At 31.4% G+C, this 16,753-nt stretch overlaps 1 protein-coding gene across 2 annotated transcripts; it reads right to left on the bottom strand.

The window, feature by feature from the left end:
- Positions 1–2,773: 2,773 nt before the first annotated feature.
- On the bottom strand, positions 2,774–16,367 carry LOC127851012 (obscurin-like). 2 transcript variants are annotated; one of them, XM_052384430.1, is made up of 7 exons: positions 15,673–16,367; positions 9,974–10,116; positions 7,554–7,773; positions 6,967–7,035; positions 4,867–5,166; positions 4,496–4,522; positions 2,774–4,345 (listed from the first exon to the last, which is right to left on the bottom strand). In XM_052384430.1, the coding sequence occupies exons 1-7, from the start codon at positions 15,761–15,763 to the stop codon at positions 4,209–4,211; spliced, it is 987 nt and encodes a 328-aa protein (XP_052240390.1). In that variant the 5' UTR covers positions 15,764–16,367; the 3' UTR covers positions 2,774–4,208. The 2 variants fall into 2 exon arrangements, with proteins under 2 accessions (XP_052240390.1, XP_052240391.1); XM_052384431.1 differs by having other exon boundaries at positions 9,983–10,116.
- Positions 16,368–16,753: the final 386 nt, after the last annotated feature.

The following is a 16,753-nucleotide window of genomic DNA, read 5'->3' as shown; positions in this document are numbered from 1 at the left end:
ACATATATATGTGGTTCGTATGCGCATATCTACAAATTGTCTTAAACACATTACGTTTTCCGACTTGTTTGCTTTAGTTTCCCGTACATGAATAAGCCATCTTGTTTTGACATTATTATCATTTGTGATTGATATTTAAGATACTTATTAATTATAAAAAAATAATGCATATTCTTATGACTTATTAAAAAAATTGACCATGCTTATTTATACCGTCAGATTAAAAATAAACGATACTAGTGCATATACTATTTAATCTTGTAACATAATATACATTTACTATATTCATGTATTTTATGCATTACCGTTCTTTCGCCACCGTATACTTTACAGTCAAAAGATAAATAATTATTCACTAAATTCGGTGTAGAAAAGATTAATATATTACTAAAATTAATATTGCAAATTAAAATACAATCGGGTTTGCATAAAGAAAATCATATTTTTGTACTCTTATATGAATTTTAGACAGGTTATATGTTTATATCACAGTATTTTCATTGTTTACCTTGTGTTTCGTATAATTGATTTTATTTCATTTTTAACATAACTATCAGGTATTGATTGCTATGTTGAGTTTTTCCACCAAAACAAAAGCAAATATGACTATTTGCTTCTAATAATGATGTAACTTTTAAAGTTTAAGTCACATTATGCCGAGAGAGGGTGGTTTATATGCATACACTCATGCACTTTTTTATAAGTGTCCAGGTAATGTATTTTTTCTGTATTCCAAGCATGGATTTGTGAATAAAAGCTCTGTTTTATTATTATGAGGGGACATTGATTCTTAGTGGCCACGCATATGGATTTTAAGGAAGATTAATCAATAAAGACATACAGCTCTGTTTTATTTAATTCCACCGTCATTGATCTGACAGTTTACCAGCCAGACACGGCTTCTTATTTACCATGGGAAATATATTATCACGTCAAAAAGTGTAATATTACGAGGAATTGCAATATGAACCCCTAATGGTATACATATTTTCGTAACATGAGTCCCTTTCTTAAAGTAATCAGATTGTTCGTACTTAACATTATGCGAGTTCAAACGTTCACATTTTAATATCATTTTGTAATGAAGAAATATAACGATGATTGGTATATTATTTTTAATCAAGGTTTGTCGCTATATTGTTGACATACTGAGTTATGGAATGACAAATAATCTTACATGTTATCTGTAGGAAAAGTTTGAAACTAGAATTTAACATTATCATGTATCTTTTATGTTGAATTTTTACAATTATTTATTATTGAAAACAGCTGGTTTATCTTTAAAATTAGAAGAACTAATTGTTGACAAGTTATTATTTTGTAATGATTGCAAAAAGCAAAACCGCATATGTTTATACGGACATGTGAGTTGCGTTTTGAATTACATTATGGCAAAAAAATTCTAACCAACTGAATGCGATTCCTCAATGTGTAACGCATAGTCTGTCCACAAATATTGTAAATTAAAACATAAATAAGGGACAAACATTTTGTTCAACACATACAGATCTTGTTTGGAATGAGAATTAGGCAACCCATTAGAAAAGTGTTATTTTGATATTTTCATATATTGTCACGACGATACAGAACTGTCCACAATGTCAACAGCAATATTCTAAAACACGGTCTGTCCCCACTAAGATGTGCTTAAAGGTATATTAGGGATAGGACGTTGCTGTTGCAAAATTTCTTATTTTGAATGAGGCTTTGTGTGTTTTTATAAATATTGTATGCATGTATCCCCCCCTTAAAAAATGCCAAACAAAAATGTTGAAAAGTAAATTTAAATGAAGCTTAGTAATGTTAATACCTCCTATAATTGACAATAATTATTTTTAATGAAAATCTCGATCATGATACTTCTTGGTGACAATAACATATAGTTAGACACTATGATTGCTGTTTCAATTATGTTTATATCTATTATGAAAATTATTATTGTTATGGAAACCTTGGCTCAAACTTTTTTCAAGAAGCCAAACTTAGTAGTAAAAACTTGTATTCAGCGATTGAAGCTCCTGGATATGTTTGTCTATGGAGAAGATTTTCAAAGTTGTCACTATATTCATCTTAGGAGAGCAAGAATGTATCGGCGCGGGCCAACTTTGATCTTATGCAAAAGCTTAAACAACACAAGATAATCTTAATCGCGAAATGCCAAGCCAATTAGCCTTGAGGTTTTAGAGAAGTATTATTATTTTTAATAAATATAAATTCTATAACTTTTCACTACGCTGACCATATCTGGAGGATGATCGGTTTGAACACATTTGACCGATCCATCACATGATAATCCCTGTACAAAGTCGTAAAAATCAGTAGTTCTGAAGGAGAAAAAGAAAACCTTATTGCACCAATGCTTCCACACATGAACTGATGGACGACTGACAGAGGATTACGAACATTACGGCTTCCTTAAAGCACCCAATAAGGACGGCGAGCGAGGAACAAAACATAAATTCTTAAGATTTGAAGCGTTATATCTTTGTGTTCTTTTTAATTTTAAATAATTAAAGCAAACAATTATATTGTGTATGTTCTTTTCGTCAATTTAGGATGGTAAATGTTTGTTGTTATATTGTATACATAAGAACATATTTAAAGCGTTTATGTACGTTGTCAGCTATATCCAAAGAAAGAGCTCCCAAAGTATACACGACAACAATATTATGTACATGTATATATTACGACTGGATTATTAGCTTGTAACGTTGTTGTTTAACAAGCATGCATAGTATGTGTCAATTATTAATAATAATATTTGAACAAGAACTTAATATAAATGTTTTATTATTCCTATGGTCATGATAAAATATTACATTAACAATAAATAACTTCTTGCACGTACATGGCTACCTTTTAACCTAAAACATATTATCACATATTTGGGATTACACTAATTTCAGGACAAAAGAGAATGTGAAATGGATATGGGATACAACGCAAATGGCAAAATTTTAGAAGCGAGAACACACAAAGTACAGCTGTGTGTAAGCCTCTTTGGAATGTAATGATTGATGAAAAACAGTGTGAAGAAATTCCATTCAAATTCAATAACAGCAAGGAAGAATGCATTTCATTGTTCACCATAGCAATATTATATAACCTTGACTTGTTGACTATTCGTACAGAATTGTGTATTCATCATATGTTTTGCGTAAAAAGTAAACTTATTTGTGTGCACAACCAACACAAAACAATTTGACTACAACACATATAGGTATTCGCATTTTTTAATGAATCGTTAACGGATTACATGCTGTCATTGGGGTTTGATATATACTATATAAGATATTTAACACCATTGTGTATTGTTTTAGCTAGTAGGCAGTACAGTAATGCCGAACTAAAATCGGTAAAACACTTTTTTTCATTCAGAGAGTAGTTTTCGTTTATTTTAGAAAGTAATTTTCATGATTCAATGTTTAAATTTGTTGGGCTATTTCAATCTAAAGATGCAGAGATTCAGAGAAAAAATATCCAAACATGCGTTGTTTTTACGTTTGGTATGAACCAATTTACTACTCAAATGATAAGAAAAAGTTTTATTTACATTATTTTTCCTCAGTTGAATAGTAAATGGCATTACCTGAAACATATTGCGGCTTACAAAAATCTAAAGTTGTGATGATATTTAAAAAAAATGATGATGTTAAGTGATTCAACAACATTAACATATTCATAAATAAGAATAAATCCGCGTCAAAATGATTTGAGGTATACGACATAAACTTTTGACTCGTATTTCATACTTTTTTAACAAAACTAGTGTTTCGAATAATTTAATTATGTGATTTTAGGCGTGATTTGTTTTTAAGTATTTATCTATTTTTCAGTTTAAGTCTCCATTATTTAACAAATAATTCCGAAACAAAGGAACACTTACACGCATTTATAAGAAATGTGTTATATGCATGGTAATTTTAATAAATCTCAATATTGTCACAGTTAACAAGTGTGCACCATTCATCGATAACATAAGGTGCTTTTTGTCATGTACGTCACAACGTCTACTATCATAATTTCATTATTAAACTATACAAACCACGCTTGCCATATCGTAAAATGTCAATTTCCTCCCTGTACGTGTATATTTAGTACATAGTTAAGCCTTCAACACACAATATGGTTTACGTTTAAATTAATTATACGTATGTTCTTCGGTGTGGTAGTGTTCGAAGGCACTTCCCGTTAGTGGAAATCAAACCTTAGTTTATAAATATATATCTACAAACTAGCGGCAAGATTGCGAATGCCATCACCGGAAATGCCTGTGTGTGAATTCGAAAACTTCCACTATCTGGATCGGTCCGTATTGATTCGCTCTGAGCATCTTTGCCAGACCCTGAAATTCGAAACATAAGAACTTTCGTTTACAACGTATAATTAAAATGTTTACAAGACAAACATTGAAGCAAATAATTACCCGTATCAAACAAAAAGCATTTCAAATGTTACATGCATATCATTTCAAAAGCAGGTCAATGTTCATTACCTCGCCTCGTTAAATTATCTTTTTCCGCTGTAAATAGACACCAATATATCATTAATAGGCGGCGATAAGAATCAAATACTAATTCAACTTAAAGAATAGAATATGACAATTAATAGCGGATATAAAGTCTAAAAATATCATTAATGAAATGGACTGGTTGCGGTTTGATAAAGAGTTTTAGGAAAACATATTTAACTAATTCCAATATAGTAATAACTTAATTAATTTCAATGAAATGTGTCAATCACAATCGAAAAGGAGGCATACATAAAATATTAATTACAATTACTTATATCGACATTACATTTCGTAATTAAAGCATTTGTATCAAAGTGATTATTTTCATAATATAAACGAACGGCAAATCTTACTATTTAAAATGTGGATTTTAACGCTATTGACGGCCAAATCAGAGCTCCTGCAGACGTAATCCCCATTATCTTCCAGTCGGCTCTTGTCAATAATCAATTCACTGACATAGTATTTGCCTTCGAAAGATTCGTGCCTCACAATCTCCACACGGCCTTTCCACCTCTCGTCTGCGGTGTGAATCCTATTTCCGTCGTAAAACCAGTCAACTGCTTCCGGTGCCCGGTAAGCCCCCGTAGCGTTGCAAATTAGGTGGATCACGCCCCCCATATTAACGTAGGCGTTACCGATGATTCGTAGTTCTGAAAGGAGTTAATTCTTTATTTTATTTAGTCTTTAGCTATTTCCAATTCGTGCATATATTTATACTTAAGTGCAAATTATGCCAAGTAACTGATTTTACAATTAAACTTAAAATAAAAAATAAATGTTTAGTAAGAATGTAAAATTACGCAAACTACATTGTAAAAGCATGATGTGAAAAGAAATAGAGCCTGGACCGAATAAAAATTATTTACATCTTACATAACAAAGAACAAATTGGATTGACATACGTTAATGTAACATTAGTTTACAAAGAAGTAAATGTAAGCCATCTGCAACACTGCTTTGGCAATAGCTTTAATGTAGAACATTGATTTATGTATGAGCACTAGAAAACAATTCAAACAAATGAGTTCCGGTAAGCAGCAGAACAAAGAGCTGCTAACACACCGTGTTACATTAAATTGTAATAGATTAAGCCCGAAGCCGTACAATCAATTACTGCTTATTAAGCGTATTATCAGGAAACGTATTTGGTATATTGGTTATAAAGTAGAGCGTTATTTCTAATGTAAATACGATTTAAGATAAAACTGGAGATGGAACGTTTCATTGTTCCTGTTTTATAATACAAGGATAGATACCTAACGATTTTGAATAGTTTGTGAAGAAGGCAAGTTTTCCATTTACTATGTGTTGTTATTCGAATCTATTCATAGCAATATTTATATAATATTGATACAGAACAAAACTACCGCCGTGAAACCCTCTGTTAACAATGCTTCACAAGTCACTATCCTGAAAATATTCTTTAAAAAGTCGGAATCATAATTGTTTGGTGAAACATCTAATCTTTGAATATACATTTGTAATCACGTTATGAAATTTTAATATCTACTAGAAGTTGTTTTCAAATTGATCCGCAAGTGAACATCAGCATACATATATTTACAACTGATCTGGCACCAATAAAGCATCCTTTTCTAGTTGCGAAATATTATGTGTATGAACTTATTGCTCTTACACATTTATCTCATTCAATTATGCATTGGTAAAATGCACATCGATAGCCGGATATAGAATGCCGGTCGTGTTTAGGTCGACTGGTTTGGATGGCATAGCAAATGTTCGTATGTGTGATGTGTGATGTGCTTAACGCATGCTTTCAGCTTTTGTTCAAATTCAGGACCGCTTTAACAATCGAACAGCCTACACTATTTATACGGGGAAACAACGGCCTTCGCGTGTTCTGAATCGTCAAAGCATTATGGATGAACGTTTTCTGTGCAACTTTTAAGAAAGTAATATCTTGGGCTTTTTTCCATATTTTTTTAAGCGTTGAGTTCAAAGTGCCATTACTTGCATATACTTAGTAATATAATAATACGGCCGGAGGTAAAAGTAAATGGATTTCCGGCAGTCGGGTACTGGGATCTACGGTATTTTATCATTTGAATATGGAACAGTAAAACGGTTAAACAGACTGATATATAACACAAAATAACGAAAGTATTTATATCCAGTCAAGAATATGTTCAGTCAAGAAATGTGGATGCTATCACCGGAATGCACGTGCATACAGTAATGCGGGGTTAAGGAAAAGATTTCATGCAAAAGAGGCATGCTTTCAATGCACGACATGCGTTGAGACAGGAATACCATTGTGATTTAATACTCAGGTTTAATTTGGTAGTAGAAATAAAGATGTTAACACCTGTTCTTAGTAAATAAAAAAACTGTGCAGGCATTCGTTTCGTAGTTTGTGTGGATATAAATATGTGTCAAACACGCAACCGTGGCTTGGGTCGTTTTCGTTGCTTAGAATAATGACGAAATACCTGTCTCAAAGTTTATCGCGTCAATGGCTAGCATAGGGGTCTGTTTACCTGGTCGCATCTCCGATTTGTCTAAAAAGAAAATTGTATTTGGCTTTCAGAAATATCAGCTTTAATAACACATTCTTATGTTAGGTATTACATAAATCAATTATAAACAGCATGTAAGAATTTTGTTATTACATCAAAGATTGCCGTACATTGATAATGTGAAAGCAAATTGTACTTCTACATATATTGCTAATTACAGTTCATTTTCGGGTATAATATAGATGTTTACCAACTGTATGCCGTATCCTTCAAAACAACATATTTTAAGTGTATGCTCTTTTGATTCGATAATAAAAGTCGTACACATATTTTTGTTAATCAGCGTGCACTATGTTGTTCAAAGTACTTGTTTAAAGGAAAATAGTTTCAAAATGTTGATGCAATTAAGTATAATTCATATCTGACTACCGTTGTTAACGTATATCAGGTCGCTTGTAACTATACAATATCGTTTACACATAATATCGTATAGAATAATATATGTTTTCATAACTCTATTGTTAAGTATTAAACTAATAGTATGTAACATTAAATCTTACCAACTACATTGAGTGTGACATAGTGAGCAATTAGGTGGTTTGCGCTGATTTGACACTCGTACATTCCAGCATGTCGCGGTTTTACATTCTTAATAAGCAAATCCCAGGTACTACTGGTTTTGGTGATCTGGGAGTGATCGATAGACATTTCGTCGTCCTGTGAGAAAGACATTTCCCCAATTGTCAACGGATAATCGTCGTTTGTTTTTCTCCAAACCACCTGAAAAGCACAAAACTCGAGGTTGCATCCAGTTATTTGAAGACTTTAAATAAACACAAATACTATTGGATTAACGGATCAGACTTCAGGTATGAACAAAACTATAGTTTGGAGAGGCAGATCTATAACAGTTGTGAGCACAATCAATGCCATTAGTTGAGTACTATCCCGTATTATGTGCTATTAATATAAGTGGAAACCATTTCGCAAATGGCGTGGCCCTGTTGATTGAAATGTCACTTAGACAACATTTAAAGGTAATCTCTCGTTTTAAAAGGACTCATGCTGTGTTAACAAAGCAAACGGCAGATTACTTAGTGCAAATATTGTAAAAAATACGCCATAAATCAGACCTTGGTTATTACTCGTCATTCTTACAGAAGTCCTACTGCTAGAAAAGTAATTGAATCGTACTTGCGTGGAGAATCGTCTAGATATAACAAGCTTACTAGTAATATTAAGTTTTACTCCACAAAAACAATTAAGCGGTGGTATTTGACACTTTTGAAATGAATATGGTTTTGAAATCAATAATTACATATTTTATCTATGAAAAAATACACAAACATTAATTTAATAATTTCCCTATTCCTCGTATTAGACATTGAAATTAAAACTATTAGAACACGTTAACGTCATATAACCATTTAAAAAAAATGTTTAATCCGAGTAATCCTTAATTTAGTTTACTATTTTGTTATAATGTATCATTGGGTAATTATAATCCCTCAATTTTGTAAACATATTTGCCCTCTTCGTTTTTGTTTTCAAAATTCAATTAACACTGTAGAATCACAAAAGGAGAACCATATAATAATTACCTGTAGTCCATGTCAGAGTATTATATGAGTATTTCGCATTTATACTTATCTAAAAGTAACCATTAAAGACGCTCGCGGTTACAATAAATAATAGACAGGTAGTTAACCAGTCTAAATTGTGAATAATACACGAGCAGACAAAATAATTAATTATGTCGTTTGGATAACAAATTTATACATTTCAACCAAAAACAAAAATACCGAATTATCGTGAAAATAAACGCAAAAATGCAAAATACGGCCTACTTGCCTCTTATGCAAGTTTTGATTTTAAACTGATAATCTAGACGTAAATTCACTTACAACAACATAACTGCGACGATAAAATTCGTTAATTCCAAGCAGTCTTTTATATAATTAAATTGTGTTTACTATACGAAAACACCCAGTACTAACAGGTTGATGGTCGTAATGTTTAAAAAAATAAAATAAAGTACTAATTTAGCAATATAAACTCCAATTTTATTCCGAACAAACAATATTTCGTAAACCATTATGATAATGAAAACATACGTTAACACATAATATGCAATTAAAATTATCACTCTTTTAAATGAGTCAGCCATAAATACAATAGTATTTATTTACAATAGTAAAAGCGGCGCAATAGGGGGCATTGTCTTTCTGACAAACACATCTCTTGTTTATTATTTTTTTGTCTGTTGTATGAACACGAGCGCATGGAAAGAATATCACATGTTATGCAAGACTGCATTTATTAAAAGTTGCGCTGGGGTAAGTATTCATTCTGACAGTGAAGCCATATTCAAACAAGAACTTACATTTAACAAGCAAAACACTAAGTAGAAGGAGACAAAAATAAAGCAATCATTCCATCTTAGCTCTTAATTTCTGTTTATCATGCTATCTATCTATGAAATAGTTATTTATAGAAAGAATTTATTGGTAATATTGGTAAGAAAATGTGACAGTCTTAATATCAACAGCGAATGAACAATTAAAATATAAAAAATATCCAAATTATACGACATAAATAAGACTTAGAAAGTCAAATTTATGTAACTACGTGTATAATTATGTGCGTATAAAATTATGGTAGAGCCGAAAATTTGACCATTTTTATTAGAGGCATCCTAAAAATGTAGGCGTAAATTTCAAGTTGAGAGCTAAAACTATATGTATATTGGAAATATATATAAAATAACCTTTGATAAACTTTTGCCTTTATTTAACATACATTCAGCGAACTTTGTTTTAACTTTACGATTGAAATGTTTGCACAAATTGGAACAATGCGTATTACATTAAACCATTTTAAAACAGTTTAAGCCTCATGCTTCATGCGAAGGTTCATCAAAGGCAATCTGAAGTAGTGAACAAACCTGGCTATATAAGTCACAAGACAATATGTAGCCTACCACGTTTACCATTTTCGGTCCAAGATTCGCTATTCGGCACTTTAATTTGGCCAAGTCTCCTTCACGAACCGTTATGTTTGTTGGAGCTTTAAGAAAATACGGTTCACCATTATCGTCATCAGTTTGGAGAATATTACTGGCCCCTGAAAAAAAACAAGACAATTACGAAGTGATACGTTTTGCCTTAATATCTGTGCTTGTGAAGACATGTTTTACAAGTTTTATTTTCAACGGATATTATGACAATTAATATGGTTTTCTGTCAAAATAGGAATGACTTTTCACGCAAAGCGCCATATACTGGCACACTTATGATAACTGCAAAATATTGCATTGTAGCACGCTATTGTGTAGCGAAAGTCCGATCGAATTATTGGGGGCGAATTTAGTGTTCGCTTTCGTGATAAGTGAACTATTCTTCTTAATAAATTGAGACAAAACATATTTTCAAGAGCAATTGTGTGATTGAAAATGTGAAACATGTAGAGTATCTGAATCAACCGAGACAATACAAGATGCTTATGTTATATAAATATTTTATACAATAGACACTCACAACATAATGACATTGAAAAGGAAAGGAATACTTAGCTTTAAATTTTAAATACATGTATATTCATGATAGCTGTTTGATTATAATGCAGAACACTGTGTCACGACTTATAACGAACTGTATTAAACTCAAATCAATCGGTTATTCATCAATATATAATCCAAGCGATAGAGAATAAACCAAGAAAACTTAATACAACTTACAACCATTCATGAACAAGCGTTAAATTGATGTTTAAACATTAATGTAATCGTTAAAACCGCACTGAATAGTTCATAAAATCGTAAGTGTCATACAATGAAATATGTATTAATTATGAAAAACTGGGCCATGCTCGAGTAACGACATTGGTTAATGAAGATTTCAGATGACATGAGTCAACACAAAATGACTAATGTGCGTGAGTGTAACTAGCATTCATATTAATTGGATAATAGTATATCACTTTGCTCGGAAATCACCTTAAAATATATTCGAAGAAGATTTTTTGGCTTGGTAGAAAGTAACAGTTTATTTGCTCACAACTTGAATCATATCCCGTGAACCTAGAGTAAATACAAAAGAGCATAGCAGTCCAAATAAAAATGTGTGAGGACGTGAATAAATGAATATATATTTAATCAATAGTTTCAGGAAATATCTAGGCATACTACAAAACACAAATTTGAATTAATTTTCCTTGAGTCAAATTTTGCGGACGATGACACGTTTATATTACCAAATGCATGCTCTAGAGATGTAACATGGTGTAATAAAATTTGAATTAGTGACATAGTTTAATGACGCAAATGAATCAGATTCGAACTTAGCCTAGCTATTTTCGAGATGAACATTCTTATTAAGTTTCATCAAGATGAAGTCCTAAATGTGGCCATTTGTAGCAGAGTTTTCTCAGTTTTAACCTGAAAATTTAGTTGGAGGCATTTACCGCAGACATATTCGAACTCGGCCCAGATATTATCGAGATAAACATTTTTACCGTATTTCAGTAAACCTTGAGGCCTCTAGTGTGTTAACAAGTTGTTTCTTAGCTTAGTAATGGTGACCCTTTTAAACGCATGTTAAGCACATTCAGAGTCTTCCTCGATAACGTCAAAAGAAAAAATACAACCACATATTCAAGATTTAGGTACATATTTAGCTTTTAAAGTTGTGGCCGTCAGAGTGGTAACTAGTTTAATGATGATGACACACGACGACTGATTCCGGATATAAGGGAATCATAGATATCAATATAGTCTCTGATAAAAAAAAAGACATTTGTAACGCCCAGCCAACTGGTACATAAAGACGCTATTCCCGAGTGAAAATACCGATATGATAAAGTGGAAATATCGATATGAAATATTAAATATATCTCAACACAAAAGGCAGCCTAATTTCACGAGGCACTAAGCATGAAATTGCGTTTCGTGGTTAATACGTTAGCTGTATTACGTATTGTAAAATTATGACGAAGTAAATATGTTGTAGTTATTATAGTTACTTGGAAACTGTAAAGCATTATCGAAAAATAGTATTGAAACACCAATAAGCATTCAAAGAATAACCGGACACTCTGTGTTCATATGTGAAGAACATTCATGTAGGTTTTCATCAGTTTTTGTGTTGAACTAATTAACGGGTTTTTATACCAACCAACGAGTCTATGTTTCCTTTTAATTGTTGTGCCTTTTAAGAAGCAGGTTTCTAAGGTTGATCGTTATATACAGTTGTTTACTAGTGAATAATTGTACAGATTAACTGAGTTTGTGTTACATTGTTAGTAAGCGTATCTCTATTGTACTCATGACTTAGTTCGAAACATAAAAATAAATATATATTATATATAAAATATATATAAGATCCTTTAAACAGATTTCACTTGTTGACAGTTTTCAACATTTAAGTCACACATTTAAGTAATGTAATTTATCTTTATATATACGAGACAAATAAAACTACATTTACAGACATATTGCAAAATAACTGTTTTATGGGTTATCGTAGTTAGTTCAAAGGTGCGGATATAATCATGCAGTTTAACGCTCATTTAACGTGTAAATCGTTGTAGTGTTGCTGTTGTTCGATTTCATATGGCTGAACCGATCAAGTGTAGGTGTTGAGGATTTTATTTTTTTATTAAAATATCCGAACTGATGATCTATTGAAAGTTATACCATGTGATTCTGTGAAAATATGTATAAATCAATGTGAATACATATACGCACTTTGTATATAAACGTTTTTAATGAGTAAATATTAAAAGTATTTATATATTCTTATCACACATTCTTTGTTGGCAACCATTTAGAACTTGCTTCATACGACCATTAAAACAACACTCTAATTGTTACGTAATTAATCATTTGACGAAAACGTTAAATGCGACGATGATAATAACAACAACAATGGCTTAACGTTTTGGTTCATCGAGACAAGAGCAGTTTCACAACATTCAAGGATGGCAAAATTGCTAGAATTGTACTACGAAATTGCGTGTATCATCTTACAGATAACATAAATAAACACATTTCAATTGAAATCATTATTATATCTCTTTCTTGCAATGCGTTAAAAGACGAATATTAATGTTTTATTGTATGCGATACATATAACAATTTACGTGTTAAAATATACCAGCATATTACCGCGCCAGACACAATATGCAACAATTCAAACATTTTTCACAAATTAAAGACATTTGATAGGTAATATAGTAGTATGTTTTATAACATGAGAATGTTTCTAGTTAATATCTATCACCAGGTGCAGTTTGCCGATTTATAATTAAAATAAAAGTTAAGAGATTACTGATACGTTCTTTTAAGTATGTGCGTTACAATGTGTATATTATGTACACTAGAAACTAAACACTCAAAAGTTGTGTGTTATAAACCTAATTTGCAGAACAAATAAACGCTTAAACCTGTTGAAACACTTCTTTTTTGGACAAAACAGGTATACATATACACATATACACACATTATATAGCATTTTAGTTCATGATGCAGATTGTGGGTAACTGATTTTTTTATACGAGCGGTTGTACCACAAAAAGCTTATCAGTAGCGAAATTTTTAACCATTGACATTAACTGTAGCGACCAAGCACAAGTTTACCATAGTTTATAAACATCATGCCGTGTTCTATATTGCATAATAACTATCTTTCTTATCACATCTATCTCTCTTGCAATGTTCTTAATATTTTATAGTAACAGTTGAAGTAAACATAGCAATCCGAATTACCTCTGACATATAAATTGCGCTTTCGTTATAACGTTGTTCAACTTTAATAGATAAAATCAATCTTAACTGAATGAGATTATTGTATGGGATTTGAAACTTAAAAATATTTTAAACAACGAAGTGCTTCAGACATCATTATTTCAGGTAAAACAGAAGACTTGCGATTATTGCTCAAGAAAAGGATCAATTTGATATTCCTCACAACATACAAGAAACAAAAACTACACGAATGCTATCTTTATATGACCCACTCCCACCAAAGAATATGCTAGACCTCTGTTTATTCGCATCTACTGTGGTCATTGTAGGGCAATGATAATCTGTTTTCAATACATACAGAGGAAAACCATCGATTTGTCAGTTAATTGAAAATATCACAAATAAAGGAATTCTGTTTGTGGGATTATTATCCCAAAAGTATATTTCAATTTCATAGGATTAATTACATTTCGATTCGTTATATACATTTTTTTCTTTTGCAATACACTTCAGGTATATTTTACGCCCCTGCCATTACGGTCATTTTTAGAATCGACAGGTAGCGCCATTTAGTTTGTAAAGTTATGGAAAGTGGGTATGTTTGCCCTAGTAATTAGATGAAACTCTCGTGAAGAACGATTAATTACACCAACAGACTACCTTATATACAGTCGCCTTTTTCTGAGACCGGACTCATCTACTGCTGCGAAAGCCTTTTCTAACCCTATACCTATGCCTACTGGTATGTATGATAAATATTTCATTTTGGAAACATACATAGTAGCACGCGCATTGTATTCTGTAACATTGATTAATGCTTTTTATATGCAATTATTTATGTCCACATTTGATTAAATTTCGTAGGATTGGTATGACGGATTAGAAATTCATTGCTTGATAGTTAAATGCTATGAATGGGCTGACGTGCTATATGGCATTGGTGTTGTTTAATGATACGCACTTAATGAGCAAACGCACGTTAAATATGCATTATACCCCAATGCCAGAATCAGATTATTTCACAAATAACAGGTCGATGTTTGATAACTCATTTGCCTATCGATTGACATGAGCTGTTTCCTTTGTTCTTTGTCTGAAAATATCACCGAATATGTTGTTGCTAATACTTTGCTAACACGAGTAATATTTTCGTACCAAATTCGACGTTAGTCATTCGTAATAGCTTTGTATTTATATTATTTACTAACATACTTAGCGGTTGAATATTGCCATAAAAATACCTCACATTAATATGACACAAGATAAAGAAAACCTTATGAATTTATGAAAGGTATTTTCATATAATTGATAGGAAATCAATTTGAGATAAAATATTGCTTTCCAATATTGTTATCACTATCTTTCTTATAACCAACATTTTTTTTTATTTCGCATTCAACATTTTCTTACACATCTATCTTATTTTTATAACTGATAACTCGATTTTTTTAACCATTTGTAATTCTAAACGCTCAATATATTTAAAAGTAAATACCTATGAGTATTCGCGAAAAAATTGTTATAGCTGAAAATTAACTTTAATTGATCAATTTCTTATACATATTATCGACATGTCTCGAACGTAACCTTATGAAAAATGTTTTTTTAAGAAATTGTCGTTATAGTGATTTAAGAAACCAACAAATCATGATTAATTCATACCAAACTCCATATAAAAGAGATAATCGGTTAAAGGGTACACTTTAGAGTGATTGAACATTTTAAATCTTCTCCAATACTCCTCACAAAAACATTATGTATGTTATGTCGCTTAATAAAATGTCTGTCAAATATATTCGGGTCGGTAACAAACAATGCACAAAGTAATCAAACAAACAAGCCTTTAAATATAGATACATGAGCTAAACAAAAAAACAAGACAACATGCATGATTATTGGGGCAAACCTTACGAGACAGTATTCATTATTATACGTACCTATCTGCAAATATCCTATTATGGAAAGCGTAAGAAGAACGCTCTTCATTACCCTGTTTGGTACGTAGACAATTCCCATCTCTGAGCACATGTTTGTTCCATTCAAAAAAAATTCACAGTTCACAAAACTATGGTATTAAGTACTGCAACTATCACGCTTATAGCATTTAGCTTTGCGATGTTCACACTTATTTTATAATTAAAATGCAAGAATGTACCGATAGTTTTTTTCAACATTTGTTGTATGTATCTAGACACTTATTTGTTTCAATGAAAAATGCGTTGACGAATACCATGTTATTCGTTACACTATTCTTTTATTTATACAAACACTACTGAACGCATCCACTCGAGCCCGCTTCACACCTACGGACTTTTCACATACTTCTGCCGTTTATCATCCTCTTGAATTAAATTTTATGTTCGTCTAAATGACTCGCTGCTTGCGACCTTACCATGCTTCCGTGAGGATTTGTATTATTTATGAGTCACTTGCTTTTACAAACTAAGTCATTGTTAACCAATATTCCTTTTTGAGATCATGCGTTCCGTTGAAGCAATTTTAAAATTGTGAGTTTGCGTTCTGTTAGATCAGCATCTTGACAACAAAGAATAGTTCAAGTCGTTTCACAGTCGACTGTAAGACACACATCTAGTAACCACGTTATAAAAATGAGCAAGATGTTGTTGTAATTTATTTTCTAGTTAGTAATCATATTTAATTGGATTTTAAACGCTTTATTTATAACAATTTTAGAAGTAGCGTATCTTATGGCTTTACGAATAAAGTTCTTTCGGTACAATGTAATAAAGAACTAAAATTATTTCATGTTTATTATTTATTTATTTGATATAAAAATTTCATATGTTTCGTTTATAAAAATAATTTATTTATTGTATTTCTAATTGTTTTACATAAATTCTTTTGAAAGTCTATGTCGGCCCAAAAGGTTGATTAAAACACGCGTCTGTAATTTGGTTTTTATAATTTACGAATATACTTATATATACATTACTGATATATATTCTTAAGCATTTTGCTGATTTAAATATGCACAGGCAGTGGCAATAATAGCACATA

Source organism: Dreissena polymorpha, chromosome 11 (genome assembly GCF_020536995.1).
Source record: "Dreissena polymorpha isolate Duluth1 chromosome 11, UMN_Dpol_1.0, whole genome shotgun sequence".
NCBI classification, from domain to species: Eukaryota; Metazoa; Mollusca; class Bivalvia; order Myida; family Dreissenidae; genus Dreissena; species Dreissena polymorpha.
This window is presented reverse-complemented; position numbering and strand designations above follow the sequence as displayed.

Excerpts from the sequence above, each read along its gene's own strand:
- LOC127851012 (XM_052384430.1), bottom strand. The coding sequence starts at position 15,763 with ATGTGCTCAGAGATGGGAATTGTCTACGTACCAAACAGGGTAATGAAG. Across the intron at positions 7,036-7,553 it reads TGTCACACTCAATGTAGTTG|ACAAATCGGAGATGCGACCA; the intron begins GTAAGATTTAAT and ends TTTTCTTTTTAG. Across the intron at positions 4,346-4,495 it reads AGATAATTTAACGAGGCGAG|GGTCTGGCAAAGATGCTCAG; the intron begins GTAATGAACATT and ends TTCGAATTTCAG.